General features: G+C 47.6%; 6 protein-coding genes across 6 annotated transcripts; 4 read left to right on the top strand and 2 right to left on the bottom strand.

Annotated features, from left to right (window-relative positions):
- Positions 1 to 1,386: 1,386 nt before the first annotated feature.
- On the top strand, positions 1,387 to 4,285 carry GGI43DRAFT_409219 (uncharacterized protein). Its single transcript, XM_083206484.1, has 3 exons — positions 1,387 to 1,560; positions 1,667 to 2,401; positions 2,457 to 4,285. The coding sequence occupies exons 1-3, from the start codon at positions 1,485 to 1,487 to the stop codon at positions 3,710 to 3,712; spliced, it is 2,067 nt and encodes a 688-aa protein (XP_083058808.1). The 5' UTR covers positions 1,387 to 1,484; the 3' UTR covers positions 3,713 to 4,285.
- Positions 4,286 to 5,742: 1,457 nt separating this feature from the next.
- On the top strand, positions 5,743 to 7,691 carry GGI43DRAFT_385351 (uncharacterized protein; the record flags this gene model as incomplete). The annotated part of the gene is made up of 3 exons (XM_083203642.1): positions 5,743 to 5,827; positions 5,878 to 6,513; positions 6,577 to 7,691. The coding sequence occupies 3 exons, from the start codon at positions 5,743 to 5,745 to the stop codon at positions 7,689 to 7,691; spliced, it is 1,836 nt and encodes a 611-aa protein (XP_083058807.1).
- A 324-nt stretch (positions 7,692 to 8,015) lies between these two features.
- GGI43DRAFT_409215 (uncharacterized protein) lies at positions 8,016 to 9,914 on the top strand. The gene has a single exon (XM_083206483.1). The coding sequence runs from the start codon at positions 8,155 to 8,157 to the stop codon at positions 9,769 to 9,771; it is 1,617 nt and encodes a 538-aa protein (XP_083058806.1). The 5' UTR covers positions 8,016 to 8,154; the 3' UTR covers positions 9,772 to 9,914.
- A 124-nt stretch (positions 9,915 to 10,038) lies between these two features.
- On the bottom strand, positions 10,039 to 11,512 carry GGI43DRAFT_428648 (uncharacterized protein; the record flags this gene model as incomplete). The annotated part of the gene is made up of 2 exons (XM_083208991.1): positions 10,039 to 11,369; positions 11,404 to 11,512. The coding sequence occupies 2 exons, from the start codon at positions 11,510 to 11,512 to the stop codon at positions 10,039 to 10,041; spliced, it is 1,440 nt and encodes a 479-aa protein (XP_083058805.1).
- A 523-nt stretch (positions 11,513 to 12,035) lies between these two features.
- On the top strand, positions 12,036 to 14,024 carry GGI43DRAFT_428645 (cytochrome P450). Its single transcript, XM_083208990.1, has 3 exons — positions 12,036 to 12,256; positions 12,321 to 13,157; positions 13,219 to 14,024. The coding sequence occupies exons 1-3, from the start codon at positions 12,124 to 12,126 to the stop codon at positions 13,926 to 13,928; spliced, it is 1,680 nt and encodes a 559-aa protein (XP_083058804.1). The 5' UTR covers positions 12,036 to 12,123; the 3' UTR covers positions 13,929 to 14,024.
- A 1,073-nt stretch (positions 14,025 to 15,097) lies between these two features.
- On the bottom strand, positions 15,098 to 19,277 carry GGI43DRAFT_95147 (L-aminoadipate-semialdehyde dehydrogenase). The gene is made up of 8 exons (XM_083210569.1): positions 18,974 to 19,277; positions 18,759 to 18,912; positions 18,649 to 18,706; positions 18,532 to 18,595; positions 18,103 to 18,455; positions 17,768 to 18,049; positions 16,791 to 17,712; positions 15,098 to 16,728 (listed from the first exon to the last, which is right to left on the bottom strand). The coding sequence occupies exons 1-8, from the start codon at positions 19,102 to 19,104 to the stop codon at positions 15,180 to 15,182; spliced, it is 3,513 nt and encodes a 1,170-aa protein (XP_083058803.1). The 5' UTR covers positions 19,105 to 19,277; the 3' UTR covers positions 15,098 to 15,179.
- Positions 19,278 to 19,395: the final 118 nt, after the last annotated feature.

Raw genomic sequence — 19,395 nt, 5'->3', positions numbered from 1 at the left:
CTTTAATCTGGTGGTTGGGCTCATGCTTGTTTCTGCTGTGGGAGCGCACCATTCTAGAATGAGCTACATTGAGGATGGAATAAGCAGAGGATGCATATGAATCTGGATAGTGCGCTGTAGTAAGAATTTATACAGATTACCTGCAGATGGCTTATGCATGGGAGGCTGATGGTGTTTATAAGCGCTGCAAATATAGAAGCCGGTTGAGTGTTTTCATCGCCTCCAGGGTAGGTAGGCCTACGATGCTTGTATTAAGGTTCGAAGATGTCATATGGGCCTATGACGTAGCGACAAGAGCCATTTGATCTTGATTCGAAGCCGCACGGCGTTTAGCGGGAGCACGTTTATGTGAACGGAAAAGTATACGGTCCAAAGCGGCAATAACATCCCTGTTGATGATTTATATGGCGTCTATAGCCTGTGTAGCTTCAGTAACGGTAATAACGCTTGGGTTGGATTCTCGCTCTAATATTCTCGGATAATAACAGTAGCCGGCTGTTTCGGATAACAGAACAATAAAAGTCTCGGCGGTTTTTTTGTTCTGCCTATTGCTCTGGAATTAAATAGGCCCATTAGCAATTGGTAGTGCCGGTGGAATGGAAAATGCTACCATTCGTCAGCTGCCGCCCCAAGCAACCAGCAGCAGCCTCGTGTGATACATGCCCTGAGCCTTTCTCTTTCTGTCCAAGGCACGAGCACCGCATTGTATTCAGCCTGGCCATGTGATGAGGCCGTCATGTCCGCCGCGCGCAGATCCAGATCATCGCGCACAATCAACCAACTATTGACGCCGCCTCTCTAATAAACTGGCGCCTGCTAAGAGCAACCCGCGCGCTATTGGCCCCAGCGCCCAGCCTCCCTGCTCCTAGGCGTCTCAGGACCCAGAAACCCCGCTGGAGAGTCGCACCGGCCATCGCCCAGGATACACGATGTGACCTCTATCCCTTACATCTCGAGACTCAGTTGCCAATCACAGCACCCGCCATCGTGAAATCAGCGTCCATCCGCGGCTCGGCCATAGTAACAGGACTATCACGCGGCCGCAGCCTGGTGACGGGCAAAGGAAAAGGAAGTCATTTAACCCTTTGATTGCTGTCTCAAGGCGCGTGCCAAAGGAGGGAAGAGACGGGGTTAGAGGCGCAAAGAGAGAGCGTGAAATAGACAAGAGGAGCGAGAGATAGAGAAGAGGGGAAGTGAGGAAAAAGAGAAGAGACAAGGATCGAGCAAAGAACCTGGTTGCCGTGCGAGTGGAGGTTTCGAAATTAAATTGCCAAAATTCCAGACGGCAGATGTCTGTATAACGTGAGGGAGAGCAGGCATAGGACAAGAAAGGATAAAAGGAATTAAAGAGACGATGGAGATACACGTCGGCTCTGGATGGGACTGTAAGAAAAAGAACCCGATCCCTCCTTTTCTCCCCTCCTTTTTGTTGTTTCTCTTGGTGGTGATCACAATCTTGAGTGAAGAGAACAAGGCATATCAAAATGATATCAAACATGAAGTTGACTCTTGCTTTAGCTGTAGCACAGATACCGCTTAGTGGAGCTGCCACTGCAACTCGTGAGCCTTTCCATTAGCATCTCCTCGCCTTCTCACAGCCCTGTCTATTGAGATTCGCGAGGGTGATTCACCCCTTCATGGAACCCATGCTTATTTTGCAAAACAGTTCGGCCATGGAAATTCGCTCCACTTCCCCTCGGCTCAATCAAGCCTGGAGGATGGATGCTCGGTGAGATGACCGCCATGGCGAATGGCCTCGCGGGCCATGAGCACGATTTCTACGTCTACGTCAACCAGTCCAGCTGGCTGAACGTTCCCGGCAACGGCGGAACTGAGTACAGCTCTCTAAACGAGGGGTTGCCGTACTGGTTCAACGGGCTCGTCCCGCTGGCATATCAACTTGACGACGAGAGGCTCAAGGGGCAGGTCCAGGACGTTGCCGACACCGTCTTGGGATTCCAGGCCACGGACGGCTGGATCGGGCCAGAGGTCGGCAATGCAAGGAACTTCTGGGCGCGGACGCCCTTCTTCCTCGGCCTGACGCAGCTTGTAGAGGCAGATAGCTCGTGGGAAACTCGAGTTGTCACGGCGCTCCGTCGCTTCATGACGTTGGCGAACAAGATGCTCAACAATAACAGCCAGGGCTTCACGAACTGCGCTAGTGGTGTGGATTGCACTTGGGGACAGGCGCGTGTTCATGATCTGATCATCACTATTCAGTGGCTGCTGGAGAAGTATCCATCTGATCAGGATTCCCTGCTGTGGGAGAATATGAATCTGTTTTACTCGCAGACTAACTTTAAGTGGGCGGATTGGTATACCGAGGGAGTGTTCCAGGAGGTGGTGGACCCCACGAATTCCTCCAATTTTGTTTATATCCACGGTGTCAATGTTGGACAAGGTATGTTGCCATATTATTTCGAGGCGAAGATGACTTGCTCATGGCGTTAAAATAGGTCTCAAGGCGTCCTCTGTTATATACAGAATGACTGGAGATGATGAAATGATCACCAAGAGCGAGAATGCCGTGGACTGGAGCTTCCAGTACCATGGCTCGGCCTCTGGTTCTATCCTCGCAGATGAGAGAGAGCGTGACTTGTCATCTTACATTGGTAGCGAGCTTTGTACAGCCGTTGAGACGGCCTATTCAATGGCCTACATGTACCAGGTCCTTGGCGATAATGCCTACGCTGATCGTGCCGAAAGAACCATCTTCAACGCCTTCCCCGTTATGCTTACTGGCGATAAATGGGCTCACCAGTACATGGATAGCCCAAATCAGCCATCTGCCCTCAGTATTATCCAACCCGATGGCAGCGTGCCACAGGTGTTCACGACAGCGAACAGCGGCGTGGCCACAACGTATGGCATGGAGCCACTGTATCCATGCTGCACAGTCAATCATCCTCAAGGCTATCCCAAATTTGTAGCTAACAGCTGGGTGATGTACAACGGCGGCTTGGCACACGCCCTGCTTAGTCCATCGACTGTAACGACTATTGTCAATGGAGGTCAGGTAACGGTTGAGTGTGACACTAACTATCCGTTTAGCAACATTCTCACATACACTGTTAACACTGCTAAGCCATTCACCTTGTACTTGCGTATGCCAGAGTGGGCTGACAGCCAGATGTCCACTTTGACTCAGTCCGGCGCGTCTTCGTCTCGCCTGACTCTCGATGCCGATGAGTCAACTGGCATGACTAGGATCAATCTGAATGCTGGCAAGACAACAATCACCTACGTCATTGTCGCGGGCGTTAGAACTGAAGAGAGACCAAACAACAGCGTGGCAGTCTTTTTTGGCAACTTGCTCTATGCACTGGATGTTGGATTTACCGAGACTTCATCTCTGCCGCATGCGTATTATAACCCCACTGGTCCTGGCATTTCTGGCCTACCCTTTTCAGAGCTGCGTGACTATTATGTCAACAGCACCAAGCCGTGGAACGTTGCCATCGATCCTTCTACGATTAAATACTACGGCGTCAGCAGCAGTGCGACCCTCCCAGACCCCATTTTCGAGCAGGGCGCTCCGCCAACCTACATGACCGTCAAAGGCTGCGAGATCAACTGGCCGCTGTATCTCGGCGTCACGCCAGATGTGCCACCGCTGCAGAGGACGTGCACTGGACCGAAGCAGACGTATAAGCTGGTGCCGTATGGAGGAGCAAAGGTGCACATGTCGGATTTACCAACCGTAAGGTTTTAAGACTTTGGGAGGGAATAAGGATTAATATGAGGTATGAGATATGATGGGGTTTGATGCAATGAGGCGTTGTTCGACGAGGATATACGGGTTTTGATGTCTTGATTTTTATTTAGTTATTGTTTTTGTACATATGGGATGGTGGGATGGCCGGAATAATGCATAGACATATATATGTATACAGGGCGCCTTTAGAAAGAGAAAGAGAGAGAGAGAGAGAGAGAGAGTATGCGAATTTTCTCACTTTTTTCTGTTTTCTTTGCATTTTGTTTAGTTTCTGGCCAGAGAATTCACAGGATATCTCATTTTCGCCATCACCTATTAAAGCACGAAGGATTGTGACTTGAAGTACCCAGCCAATGTTTTTGCATATTTCTTATCAAGCTTTTTTTCAATATGATATATTTTCGGTTAATATTATGGATAATACATGCTCGTATCCCTACTTTTGTAGTTTGCATCATGGGGTTGCTTTATCTCTTCGGAGCAGAAAAAAGCTCATATATGGGGTTACCGAGCTATGTCTGCGAGAAGTACGGAGCATAGCCAAGTCCATATCGGTTTATTTACGTCGGCTAGAAGGAAAATAATACGCCCTCCCAAGACTTTGACCTGAGCCGGCACAGGACTGGTGCCTGCCTACCTTTTGCAATGCGGTCTATAATTTTGAGCTCCAGCTGCTGGGATGCTCGGATGAGGCGGTTGCGGACACGTGGGCTAAAAAAGGAGATTTTAGACGACTCGGTACCTCGGAGGTAATAAACAAGCTTTAATGTGGATTGTCCTTTCAATTGTGCAACTCGGCAGTGAATAGGTTTATGCCTGCACCTGTCTTTCAGGAGATGACGCAAAACTTGTTGTATACCCACCACCCGGAAGCCATACCGAATCCACCACGAGGATACAAAACTAGCCGGGCAATCTATCTAAAAATGGGCGAATTCATGCCAAGCCATCATACAACATGGGGGAGAATTGAGAGCATTACCGGTAACTTTATCTGATAACTATTTGTTCGAGGTAGATGTAACCTGGGATCGTGTACCTGGTTGACGACGGCTTACTATTTTGACTAAAAAAAGTAATTATATAGGTCGATTTCCAAACAGTTTAAATACCGTATGAACTAGAGTACCGTCAGCTGAGCTTTCTATGCTAACATGTTAGCATATTGTTGTTGACAACGTATATTCAATCTTTTTCCAGTGCACATGCACCACACAGTTCCTGATATAGAATAGAAGGTAGTCTAGTGTAATGATATTTATGATATATTTAAAATGAAATCTTAAAAGCGCAATTAATTAAGAATATTAGCCATAAGATCTCAATATGAAGACAGTAAGTTTTTAGTTAGAGTCGCGTCTCGCGCGTCAGATAGGTTGCGTAGTCTCATGTAAGATGTAGTATGTCCGTTCGTTAAAGTTTGCTTTTTCCGGATCATCCGGCTTCCATCAAGACCTATTCCGAGGCCTATATCAAGGAGAATAAATTCTTGTGAAACAATTTGACGCATGTTGCTACATCATCAGCTTCCCGAATATATTGTGATCTCATCTGTTTGATATGCCGGAGCGCTAAAGTGGCTCATGCAAAGTGCCGGGACGCTAATACAAACCTCGGCAGCAGATTATCAGCCAATCGCAGCTCGGTATTCTCACAGCTACGTCAATAGAAGCCGCTATAGAAGCTTCCGTGAAAGATCCACATAGCGAGGCTCGGAAACGGCATTCTCCGTATAGGAATTTCCTAATTTGTACGAAGTACGTATTTTGAGAGCCTCGAGCAATCGGCCAGCTACGGTGGTGTTATCGTCAGGCAATGCTTTCCGAACAACAGCGTCACTGATGATGTATGCAGCTCGTTTGATAAGGATTTATAGAGAGGGATTAAAACGAATTAGGCTTCAGCCGCCACCATATAAGCCCGAGTATCTCCTTTGTTCTCCAAATCCACCACGCTTCTCTATACATCAACTGCAATACTTGAATCCAAATTTAATAATCTAAACCATTTGCCAACTATACAATACAATGGCAATCACGTGGCAGCCTCCTTTGAACTATAGAAAAAGACCTGTCGCAGTCTTGGGCGCTGGTGTTCTGGGGCGTAGGATAGGTATGTGACATTTATCCATCTTGAAAGTAAATGCTAATGATTTCTCATAGCTTGTGTTTGGGCATCAGCGGGATATAATGTGCGGATACGAGACCCCAGTGCACAGCAGCGAAGCGACGGCATTGCCTATGTCGAAGAAAATGTAGCCGCATACGCTCAGAAGACTGGACAGACTCCAGGCAAGGCACAGGCATTCGAAAATATGCAGGAAGCTGTCGAAAATGCTTGGCTTGTTATAGAAGCTGTTCCAGAGAAGATTCAACTGAAGATCGATACTTTTGCTGAGCTGGACGCTCTTACACCGGCCGACTGCATCCTGGCCTCTAATTCATCCTCATACAAGTCTTCCGAAATGATCGAGAAAGTCTCCGCCGTCAGAAAGACGCAGGTCTTGAATATGCATTATTATATGCCTCCAATGTGTATGGTCGTGGAACTCATGACGGACGGTTTCACGACGCAAGATATTTTCCCATTCCTGGTTGAGCGATCCAAGGAAGCCGCAACATTGCCGTATGTTGCAAAAAAACAGTCAACAGGCTTCATCTTTAACCGCCTTTGGGCCGCTATCAAGCGCGAGGCCTTGACTATTATAGCTGAAGGAGTTTCAGTTCCGGAGGAAATCGACTCTATATGGACAGAAATGTTCATAAAGGGTGGCGCATCACCTTGCAGAATGATGGACGGTAAGCAATCCCAGCGTTTTATGCACCCTGATAATGGATTTCAGCTAACTCAAAGGATGTTAGCTGTCGGCCTTGATACAGTGGCTTTTATCGAAAGCCATTACGTTGCAGAGCGTGGACTGTCTTCTGAGAAGACTGTCGACTTTTTGCAGAAACAATACTTGGACAACGGTAAACTAGGAGCTAAATGCGCAAAAGGTGGTCTTTACCCTTCCTCGGCGGTCAAGACTGCCACTACTAATGGCGATTCGAGCGAACCCAAAATTATCGTCTTGGATGTCGGCCTGGCTGCTGATGCGCCAAACTTTAGCTCAGGAGGCCAAATCCTCCAACTGGGCCTAGATGGAAAGATTCAAAAAGTTCTGGTCGGCAGCACGTCAATGCCCGATGGAGTTGATATAGACCATGAAAGTGGCCGTATGTTCTGGACTAGTATGGGGTTTCCGGGAAATAATGACGGCGCCATCTACTCTGCTAACGTTGATGGCACCGATATCCGCACCGTCGTTTCTCCTGGCTCTGTCAACACTCCCAAACAGCTGACTATTGACCGTGAGTCGAAGAAAATTTACTTCTCTGATCGTGAGGGCCTCTCGGTTTTCCGATGCAACTTCGATGGCTCCGACCTGGAACTCTTGATCAAGACTGGAGACTCTGAGAATCCAGAGGATAAGGAGGATAATACCAAGTGGTGCGTTGGTATCGCTGTGGCCCCTAGATTGGGCAAATTCTATTGGACTCAGAAGGGACCCTCTAAGGGCAACAAAGGTCGCATTTTCTCCGCCAATATCGCAACACCAGCAGGCCAGTCTGCCCAATCAAGAGATGATATTGTTTGTCTCTTGAACGGTCTTCCTGAGGCAATTGACCTGGAAGTAGACGAAGAGACGAATACCCTCTACTGGACTGATCGTGGTGAGCTGCCTTTCGGAAATTCCTTGAACAAGGCTCAATTGGACGAAGCTGGACTCTTGGAGAAGCCTGTTTCTCCTAGGGGATATGAAATCCTTACAAAGCATTTCAAGGAAGCAATTGGTCTCAAGCTGGACACCAAAAACGGTCGCGTCTACGTGGCTGATCTGGGCGGTAACATTTACCAGTGCGATCTCGATGGTAAAAACAAGAAGGTGCTTCATTCAGACGACTACCGAGCCTTTACTGGCATCAATCTCTTATAAATGGTGGTTATAGGCATGGAAAAGGAGGGCCTCTTTCTTTTGTTACCGTATAAAAAATATAGATTTCATTAGTATTAATAATTACGGCTATTAGTTTTGATCGTTGTTTTACAGTGCTTTGCTTTACTTTGCTTTACAGATTAGGAAGAGTGAGTAGTGCGTTCCAAGGGAGTGACGTTGCATTACAGCGGTATTACTACTGAGCTGCATGCGTAGAGCTGAGACATGCACGCCAAAAGCAATCTACTGTGCTGTTGTAGGTACGAGTGCTTACTGAGCAAGACTTCTCAGCTGGCACGTTTTCAGCCCCCATTTCTCCGACGCGTTATCTACGTCTATCTCTTAGACATAAACCTGAGAACCTTCACCGCCATCTATTACTATCTGTGATATAATAGGGGCAAATTTGTTAAATCAAAGTGTAGGAGCCGGTCTACATAGCACGCAAAACGTATCCTCTGAGATGGATGAACAGCTACTCTCAGCTGAATCCTACGTCAGCAAGCTCTCCCCACAGCGCGAACTCTCGCCATGCTACTATAACCCGCCTTCTCCACAGCTGATGGAGCTCCCTATCGAGCTTCTAGTAGATATCGCGAATCGTCTTGAGAATAGTGACATCAAGAATCTTCGTCTTGCATGCAAACTTCTTGCCAGTACCTCAACGCTACGCATTAGCCGCGTTTTCTTGTCTGCGAATCCCCTCAATGTCAAAGTGTTCCGCTCTATCGCCGATCACGAGGTGTTTCGCCATGGCATCATCGAAATCATCTATGATGATGCCCGTCTTCCACGGTCTGCTTATGAGGATGCATCAGCACGGCGGCCTGACTTGCTACGTTACAGCGATTCTCAGCAGATAGGCGTGCAAACTAATGAGAACTGGTTTAATAATGAGCGACAACAAAACATTCAAGAGATTAACCGTCATGAGTTCCACACTGGAGGCCAGTGGGATAGTCCTGCTAGAGTGGAGCAAGCGGCTGCTGAGATGTCAATGCAAGCATCGTGGTCATATTATCAACATCTAGTCAGCCAACAGGACGAAGTAATTGCAAACGACTCTGATTTGGAGGCTCTGCGATATGGGTTGCGGCGATTCTCATCATTGCAAACTGTTATTATTACGCCAGCTGCTCACGGTTTACTGTTTAGCCCGCTTTACAAGACGCCGATGATTCGAGCCTTTCCTCTCGGCTTCAATTACCCCATTCCCCGCGGCTGGCCTGCACGTCACGAGGGACAATCTTCTTTCGGAGCCGCTGCATGGGTTAATGAAGAAGATTCCGTCTGGGCTGAGCGCGTTAGAGGTATATGGCGTGGCTGTCAAATTGTTGCCCGCGCTCTGGCGCAAGAGCGACGACACCACCATGTGTCCGAGTTTCTCATTGACTCAAATCAGCTTCTTACTGGCCTCAACTGCCGCCTTTTTGAGCAGCGATGCGAAGCGTACAATGATATAGTATCGGTACTTAAGCATCCTGGCCTTCGGCGCTTTGATCTTTCACTCCACATTGACGGACAGCAGCAATTGAGCTGGCCAGCTTTTCGTAGCGGCCTTTTGCGTCATGCTTTAGCTAAGGCTGTGGATCTGGAGCATTTTTCCTTGGCGGCCGACACAGATCCGGATATTGTCGATGAAGGAGAGTCGCCCCCGTTGCTGGAGACCTATCTTCCCATTGACCGCTGGCCTCGGCTTCAGCATCTCAGACTGTGGAATCTGTCTGTCAAAAAAGTCGAAGTGCTCTCACTATTATCTAAAATGCCGCAAACACTAGCCTCACTTGAGCTTGGCTATTTAATATTTTTGGATAATGGAGATTATCGCAGCCTTCTTAATGATATGCGCCGCATTCTCCGCTGGCAAGAACGGGGGATTCGACCAAGAGTCAAGATTGCCTTACCGCGCAAACCATATTATAGAGATGGACAGGCTGTTTGGCTCGAGAAGGAGGTTAATGAGTTTTTATATGAACACGCCGTTAATCCATTTGATGCGAGAATGGGTTTAAATCGAGTGCGACAAGGTGTGGGAGTCATACGCGATGCGTTTATTGCAGATTATGAGAAGCCTTGGTGAATGAGCTTGGAGTTTCCATTCTTTTTCAATAGTTGCACCAAATAATGTATTTAGATTCTACTGATTTAAATTACTTGGTTCCACCCAGTACACAGCTGGAACTGCGAGATTTTTATTGTACACTTAGAAGACGAGCATTATATAACAAAGAAATTACTAATATTTTTTCAAGAAAAAAGTCTATATATACCTATCTATATGTGTCAAGGAAAATAAAAATCTATAATAGCAGTAGCATCCAATATGCGTTGAGATACAAATACACTTTTAGAAGCAGAAGATTTGGTCTGTAATCTTCGAAACAGCTCCTGGCGCTTCAAAGCCCATGGTCACCAACGCCTTCTTAGAGGCATTCACCATTCCAGGGGGCCCGCATAGCATAACTTTGGTGTCAGGGGATGCTTTAGGTAGCTTCGAAGCCATGACAGCCTGTGTGACGAAACCTTTGCCGTAAGGCCACTTCTGTGGAGGCTGGTCTAGCATGTACCAGACCTTGAGGTTCTTAGGATAGTTTCTGGCAAAAGTATCAAGCTCTTTACGAAGAAGAATATCCTCTTCAGTACGGTTGGCGTAGATCAAGCTGATCTCGGTTGTATCTGTATCGTCTTCGCAGATTGCGCGAATAAGTTGATACATGGGTGTAATTCCAGTCCCACCCGCAATCATTCCAATCTTCTTGCAGAGGCCCTTTTTATATCTCATTGCGCCCTTTGGGCCGCGGAAGAGAACTTTGTCGCCGACCTTGAGATTTGCAAGGTATTTTCCGGTAAGTTGACCGTCTGGGTAGCACTTGATGACCAACTCCAGCTTACCAAGGTCGGTGTTATTTGAAACCGGAGTATATGATCTTGAGACATCCGCTCCATCAATGGTTGCTTTAATAGCAACATGCTGGCCAATAGGAATACCAATAACGTCGGTTGGATTCGGTAATTGGAAGACAAAGAGAAAGACGTTTGGGGATAACACATCTTTTCTAATTAATGGGAGACCTTTGTACCCCTTGGGCTCCAACCAGCCTCTGGCAAGATTTGGGTTGGGCTTTACCGTATTCTTGCTCTTTTTGTGCGGGGGATATTTGGTGAAGCCTGACTCAATCTCAGTGAATTTAGACAGTTGAGACCCAATAACACCCCCAACAGTGGCGCAAAAGAGAGAAGCAGCAATGAATCCGTTTGCAAATCCTCCTTGTGGTAAATGAGCCGCCGGAAGCCAGTGTGATGGTAGCTGAGGGAGACGAGAAATGTTGGTCAAGGCAGCAGGAAGACTGAGACGCTTATCTGAAGCAAGCAACAGAGAAAGACCAAGGCCGCCTGCCAGCGGAATGGCTGCCATTGTAATTATACCAATAGCGGATGATGAACTTTTGGTAGGTTTTGTATCCTCGACAGTCTTCTGGACCAGCCGAACAGTTTTGGCAGGGCTGCTCTTTCGGATATAATCCTTGACAGTGCCAACCAAGAAATTTTTGAGTATCTCATCTGCGTCTTCTGAATGTCCAGCCTCTTCATATGCAGCAGTTGCATCTGTCCCGGCAACTTCAATAAGGACATCAACTCCGCCAGGATGATCTCGCACATATTTTGAGATATCGTAGACTAATAGAGGCCGTGTTAGAGAAATGCAGAGAACGAACAGCAGTGTATTTATTAGGAGATTCTTTACCTTTTCCGTGAATTATAACCCACAGATCTTCTCTTGTTTTATGTACAGCAACATCTTCCACTGTGTACTCCTGCATGGTTGCGAGATAGTATAAGTTTGATTTTATTCTGCAGAAAGGTGGGCAAGTAGAAAAAAACAAGACAACTTGATAAGGCAAAGTTAGAGAACGGAAAACCTCAAATGATTTAAAATCGGGCTTATATCAAGAAATATAGAATTTTTCTTATGGATCTTACGAAAACCCCTTTACTCACAGATTTCTTCTTCCATATATATGCAAAACGCCCGAGTACTGTGATTGCATCAATCACCATCATGCAGACCTGTCCCACTAAATTGGAGCTGTCCAAAAACGGCTAGTTTCCGCGGCAACTTTAGTCAGGGTCTCTTCCCGAAGACTGATAGCAATGAGCTGGGCTTGCCGAACCAATGAAATGGATTCGGAGAAACCGATACCTCGGAAAGCTATATGATAACGTTGCCGAGAGTGGGATGCAACTCTGACTTGCGGGTATACCGTCACTTACAGAGATGAAAAAGATTGCGATGGGGCACGTATGCATGATACTGGAATCGTTGAGTAATTCTATGGAAGATTTTTAGTTATAAGGATGAAGGTTCGCACCGGTTGAAGTTGGTAGAATCACAAGCACATCTTCAAAGTGAATTGTAACACATTCAAACATCATGGCGATACAACAGTTTTATCTCCTTGGAGAGTCAGTAACAGCTACAAGAGCAATTGAGATCGATTCAAATTTAGACTTTGACGGTCTCAAACACTTGGTTGCTTCTTACTTTGCTATTGTTGAGCCCAATGGTGAGTACAACTTAGAGACATTTTTAAACCTGTGTCAAATAGCCAGCTGCTAATAGCTAAGCAGGAATTGGATTCCAGTTTCAGGAAAATGCACTTCAAGAAGTCTCAGATGTCTCTTCTGCTGCAGGTCCAGTAGCTATCTCTATTGACGGGCATGCTGTCCGTGATGTGCCTGGCCCGAGAGGCTTGCCTTACATCGGAAACTTCCTTGAGATATATCCCGATCATCTTGGCAACCACCAACGTTTATTTGAGCATTATGGCCCCATCATCAAGACTATCAATATGGGTCGAACCGTATATCAGACAAACGACCCTGATATTGCTACAATTGCTTTTACCGAATCTGACTTCTTCACGAAGAAGCTCACCGAGGACCATCCTCTTTACGCATTGAAAACTCCAGCTGCAGGTGTCTTTTTAGGAGATACTGATACAGAGGAATGGAAGATTGCTCATAAATTCTTGCCTCCTGCCCTTGGTCCTAAAGCGGTCCGTCACTATGCACCAACTATGCAGAAAACAGTTGAAGATGCTACCAAAGTGTTCGATGAGCTCGACGAACAGGGTGAAGCATGGAATGTCTATCAATACATGTTAAAGCTTGGCTCCCAAGCCGTTGGCAAGCTCACTCTAGGCATTGATTTCAACCACTTTGCCTCGCCAGATGCACCTATGCACGAGATGATCCTTCTGATTGCCGAGGTATTATCCTTGAATAAGAAAGTTTCATCTAAAGGTAGCTGGTACAGCAACCTACCTTTCGGCGACCCGCAACGCCTAAAGGATGTAAAGCATCGCATTGAGGATATGATTGAGGAGTCTATCCAGGCAGCTGCCAGCGGAGGTGTGGAAGATCTCCCACTACAAGACGCCGCTTTGAAGGCAGCAAACATGGTTGGTAAGTAGCAACATACATGCCACTATATAATATTCTCGCGCTAATGCAGATAATTATCTAGACTATGCAATTCGTGCTACAGACAGCAAAGGCGAAAAACTACCAAAGTCTAGTCTTGTTTGGGCTCTTATTGTTGCTACTGGTGCTGGTTTCACAACCACTAGCTCACTGCTCTCTTGGCTGATCTATGGACTGGTTACCTACCCAGGAATGCAAGAGAGACTTTTACAGGAGCTGGTTGACAATGACTTTGACGAGGAAGCCTTACTTACTTCCGAGTACACCGATCGCTTAGTCTTCCAAGATAAATATATCAAGGAGATGCAACGCAAACACAACCCGTCTTTCCAACCAGGACGAACAGCAAAGACCGATCTTATCCTCCCAGGAGGCTATAAGATGCCCAAAGACTCTATCATAATACCTGCTTTACACCATATCCACAACAATCCTAAGCTATGGAGCGATCCCGCCAAGTTTGATCCCGACAGGTGGGACACAGAGGAGGTGAAGAATAGGCCCAAGGGATCATACATGCCATTTGCTGCGGGGCCAAGAATGTGCATTGGATTCAACTTTGCCCTGCAAGAGATCAAAGTCTTCTTGCCAAAGCTGATTTACCGATACAAATTCACTCAAGAAGGAGACACGGCCGTGGAATATGATCCCATGTTCCAGCTGATCCGACCAAACAACTTGTATGTGCGTGCTGAAAGGCGGGTTAAGTGGCCGCCGAAATCCAAGGCTGCCACTTCCAATACCTCTTCTTAAAGCTGGACAGCTGCTATTACGCTGTGGTAGATTATACACCTGAGATGGGCGTCGAATCTTGACAATCACCTAGGATCATTTGCCGATTCTCCTTTAAAAGCATATTTGTTTCAACTACATAGATTAGAAGACTTAGACTGGAAAGGTATTAGACCGGAACGGGTGTTTAATTTTTAGAAATATTTGGATTTATTTACTACTAAGAGAATTTAGATTATTTGTATATTATCTACTTATTGTATACATTCTCCTACTATTATACGCAAAGAATTTAACATGCTCTATTCTGTCACCAAATTTGGCGAGAACTGCCACTATTTTTAGGGGCTTCGATACTCAGCACGCAGCCCAGGTTGCAATGCGCACTGAGATAGGAATAATTACGACAGTTCTAATCGGCTAATATGTTAATGTAGTCCTACTAGTTAGTTTCTGATATCCAAGCCCCCGAACTCTGGTATAAAGCTTTGGATTTTGTGAGCCTGTTTTTTCGGCTCCACTGAAGTTAGGGGCCTTTCCCCCAAAACCCTGAATAATCATTAAAAATGGCCGTCTTCGATCTAGAAGGGACGAATATTCAAATGTTGATGTAGTTACGGGAAGCGACGGGCCGTAAATAGGCATACAGGCATCAAGTTTGTCTTCTAACAGCTGACACCAGGTGCTTGGCAGATGTATTCTAGGAATAACACCATAGATTGAGAAATTAGATACATGTACCTAGGGCCAATTCTGGTCGTCTTAACCAAAGGTAAATTCGTTAAATAGACGCTTTGCCGCCGCTTTATGTTTTTTTTTTTTTTTTTATTCTTCTTTATCTTATGCTAAGGCTCCACTCATCTCCGCCGGCGATGCTATTCTATTCTCTGGAACAATCTCTCTTGCGCCGCCTCTCAGCTCTCGCCGCGATATGGGTGGGTGCAGCAATCACCATGCTGACTCTATTGAGCACTTCACCCAGCAGGGTTCTCGGAATCGAGTTAAGAAGAAGCCTGCCCCCCTTTTCTTTATCCCTCTCTCTTCTTTTGTTTTCTTCAGCCACAATCACTTCATTAACCGACCTAGATGCTATACAGCCACCGAGCTAGGACATTGGAAATAGGTGATTGAGAAGGCCGACTGAGCAATGGCGATTTAAGGCATGCCTTGCTCTATCCCGAAAATGAACTAACTTTTCGCATACGCCTCCCTCTGGAGGAGTTTCTGAGATTCAACGTCCATCTAGCATCATCACATCTAGCGCGGTGGAAATTATGAAGTGGCGCCACCACGACCACCCACACCCCATTGTGCCTGAGCCTCCGCAACATCGGCTGAAATAGGCGGCAGTTCGCGTCCGCGGCTAGTCGGCCAAGGTAGGAACTTGATCGTTGCCAAAAATCTCAGATATCTTCCAATATCCTCACGCGTAACGCCCTCGCCAGCGCTGTCATCAACGCCCGTCCAGCGATCAGCATCGCCCTTAAGGACAGCGACAGTATTCCTATCGTCTAGCTCAGGGGCGCGCGTTGTCGAGGGCAAGTCAGAAGTGGCCATGTGGAATAGTGGCATGAGCGCACTCTGCTCCTGATCCTTTTCAACCGAACCAGCTGAGACAAACTCCTCGAGCTGCGTCTTCCACTCTTCGTAGTCAACTTCAGGAACGTCGTAGCCATAGTAGCCTAACGCTGAGAGGAACTCGCTCATGCGCAGTCTCGGGTGTGCAGTGACGTGACAGACGTTCACTCCAGTCAGCGTAGGGTTCAGGGCCGAGGCAATGACGACCTTGGCAACGTGATCCACCGGGATGGCGTTGACGGTATTGATGATACGCGGTCTGGCGCCCAACTGGATACAGCCCTTGCAAAGCCTGATCAAGAAATCATCTGTGTTGGAAACACCATTGCGGCCGCCGAGAATATATCCAGGTCGGACGACAGAGCCACGGAGACCACGATTGCCAGCCTCGCGAGCCAGTTGCTCAGAAACCCACTTGGTTTGGCCGTAACCAGTGCCAAGACCATAACGGCTGCCCTCCATATCGTCTGACTCAAGCACCGCGCCGCGACCAATGGCGACCTGGTCCCTTGAAAGGTCATAGTAGTGGTCGTTGTCCAGAGTCGAAGTCGATGAAACAAAAGAGAAAAGTTTAGCCTTGCCCTCGTTGCAGAGCTTCATTGCATCAATAGTAGAGAGTACGTTGCTGCGTAACATCTGCTCATATCGGGCAATCCAGTGGACGTAAGCACCGTTATGGACTACAACATCCGCTGTTTGAGCGACATGCTTCCAGCTGTCATCATCAAGGCCAAGACGGGGCTTGGATAGGTCGCCAAGAACACACGAGATTCTATCCGCCCACGAGTCCTGCCACAATAGATAGCCCTTGAGAGACCTTATCAAGCGCTCCTTAGCAAAAGAAATATCCTTCGCTCCACGGATGTGCGCGATAAGCTTAGTGTTCTCTCTCTCCAAGATATCCTTGACTAGGTACGCGCCTAAGAAACCCGTCGCACCAGTAAGGAAGAACGTGGCACCGCTTGACGGGCTCAGGGCATTTGGATCCGCAGTCTGGTACTTTGGATCCAAGGTCTTTACCAACTCATCCAATGACTTAGCATATGGTGATTCAGTTTTCTTCTTTTCTTCGACAGCATGACCACTGCGCAGACGGTCAACCTGGCTGCTCAGGCCCCGTAGAGACGGATTATGATAAAGATCGCCAATAAGAACATCCGCGTTTAGGTCCTTTCGAAGAGATAGCAACATTTGCTGGGCGAGTAAGCTGTGCGCACCGCAGTCGAAAAAGTCTGAATCAGGCCTAGGCTTGGGTTAACTTTCTGTCCATCTACAAAACGTTGACTACTTTCATCTATCACATACCTGAGGGTCTTGGCATTTAGACCTGGGATAAGAGTTTCCCAGAGTGAGGCGACGGCCTTTTCAGTCTCTGATAGGGCCTCCCAGCTCTTTAGATCCTCTTCCGAGGCTTCTTCCGTTATTTGCTCTGCATCGGGGAAGGGCAAGTTCGGGGAATCAACCTTGCCATTCGGGTTAAGTGGGAGCTTCTGTAGCATAATAAAGACTGAGGGAATTGAGTGGGACGCAAGACGATTCTTGAGGTGGTCACGAATAACCGCTTGAAGGGCGCGAAACCTCTTGAGGTAAACGAGGGCAGGTCCCATCTGAATACCCTCGTCCTCAACATCTTCTTGGTTATTGACTTCCAGCCAGCGCTTCCACTCGGAGATGTCGGGAACAATATAGCTAACAAGCTTGGGCTCCTCATGGGCGTTTCTCCTAACAAGCGTCTTGCAGTCTCGCACAAGGGGGCTGTTACTTAAATGAGCATCGATCTCGTTGAGCTCAATCCGGAAACCGCGAATCTTGACCTGAGAGTCGATTCGGCCAGATACGCGCACAGCTCCCGAGGGAAGATACTGGCCGAGGTCTCCCGTCCTATAGAGCCTGTCATGAACTCCGTTAAAGTAGGCGCGCCACGGCTCACCCTTATCCTTGGCCTTGTCAGCCTCTACCCACTTGTTGTTGTCGACAAACCAGTTGTCAACAAATTTCTCCTTGTTCTTCTCAGGTTCGTTGAGATAGCCGGCAGAAAGTCCGGCTGCCCTTATATACAGCTCGCCGGTTTCTCCAACGCCGCACAATTTATTATGATCCTTCTGAGATACGACAAGGACCTGGACGTTCTCCATTCCCCATCCTGCAGGGATAGTGTCCCCCAGCGAGTCGAGAGCAGTGGGGTCCTCTTCGGCGGAGGGAATTTCGAAGTAAGAGACCGCTCGACCTATGGTATTATTGTTAGATATCTTCGTTTGCAGAGTTGATTCAGGCCCACTTACTTGTCTCGGTGGTTCCGTACATATTCACGATACGGCATGCTGGGGCCAATTGCTGGAGAGCCTTGCAATCTCGAGTGGTCAGAACATCGCCAACAAAGAAGACGTGTCGCAGAGAGGGGAACTGGGCGCTAGATCCTGCCACGAGCACATTGCCCATAGCAGGAGTTAGGTGCGTGACGGTAGGTGACCATTCTCGCATCCACTCGCTCAGCTTCTCGTGGGCGATGTCCTCCTTGGCTGGGCAAAGTAGCTGTGAGCCGAGGAATAGCGGCGTAAAGATGTCTAAGTAAAGGCGTAAGCTAGAGTAAGAGCATTATGACACTGACAAGTCTTACCTCGCTGGATGGGATCATGGGCAATCCCGCTAAGGCAAGCAAACTTCGAATCTGCTGAGAGGTTAAAGCGCTTCGCCATCCAAGGAAAGTACCTTGCCAAGCTGTAATGACGCCCTAACACGCACTTGGGCCTTCCTTCTGACCCCGAAGTGAAGGACATGACACTGATAGAGTCTGGGCCGACGAGAACGTCGGGGGGCGATGAGGCCTTGGAGCGCACCCCGTCGAAAATATCCGCGCCATCCTTCTTTCCGCCAAATAGGATGCCATCGTCGCTCATTCGGAGCTCGGGAATCTGGGTCTTGAGAGATAGTTCTTCATCGACATACTTCTGTACAAGGGGAGCAAGAGGACTAAAGATGAAATATTAGCAAGCGGAAGAAGAAAGCTGGGTCTGTTTGCGACAGCACAAGCACGGAAAACACGAACCCATTTTCGTCAATGGTCTTGCCAATCGAAATCATGGCCTTGGGCTGGGCTGTCTCGAGGTAGACTATTCCCCGTCAGTTGAATTGCCTTAGCAAGAATGGGGCAAGGTATGCCTACTCTGCTGCCTTTGCGGCGGGTACAACGGGTCGAGGACTGTGACTGTGGCTCCAGCGGCCTGGACATGTTGGTCAGTCAAGATCAATTGAAGCAGATAGAGCAGACCGCACCAAAACTCCCATAAACGCGCAGACCAACTCCACGGTTCTATTCGCAAAGATCATGACCACATCTCCATTGGTGATGCCAGCATCGCGCAGATGATGGGAAATTGTGTTGGAAGCCTCTGCTATTTGCTGATAGCTGAAGCTTCTCGTCGGCGACCTGAATGGAAGTCAGCAGCTGGATCTGGAAGGCATTGGGTTTGACAAGACAGCTGTCTTACGTGGAGCTTTTGGTCTCTACAACACAAGTCCGCGAAGGGTGTGCGAGAGCATTCTTGTGAAAGTGCTCGTGGATTGCGCCTACGTAACCTGCCCAATCGAGGTCCCGTGTAGGATCAGGTAATTCGGCCATGGTGGTGCCAATTATTGCTTGACAATCTATATTAGATATCCAAGAAAGCAAAAGAAGAGCTAGGAATTGCGGTGATTGATTGGCGACAGATGAAGCATATTAGGAGATGCTTCGAGAAGTTAGCCGTAAGAACCGAGAGCTTTCTGAAAGCTTTTTTTTTTTTTTGCTCGAAATGCGTCACAGCTCCGACTTTCGGGAGGGGCACTTCCGGGAGAATCATAAAAATGGAGGGGTTCAGCAAGATTCAAGACTAACCCACATCCAGACTAGTCTCAAGGTATGACGATGGAT

The sequence above is a fragment of the Trichoderma evansii genome (assembly GCF_050947405.1).
Source record: "Trichoderma evansii strain SZMC 28006 chromosome Unknown GGI43scaffold_15, whole genome shotgun sequence".
NCBI classification, from domain to species: Eukaryota; Fungi; Ascomycota; class Sordariomycetes; order Hypocreales; family Hypocreaceae; genus Trichoderma; species Trichoderma evansii.
The sequence above is the reverse complement of the archived record's forward strand: the minus strand, read 5'-3'. Positions and strand labels throughout refer to the sequence as shown.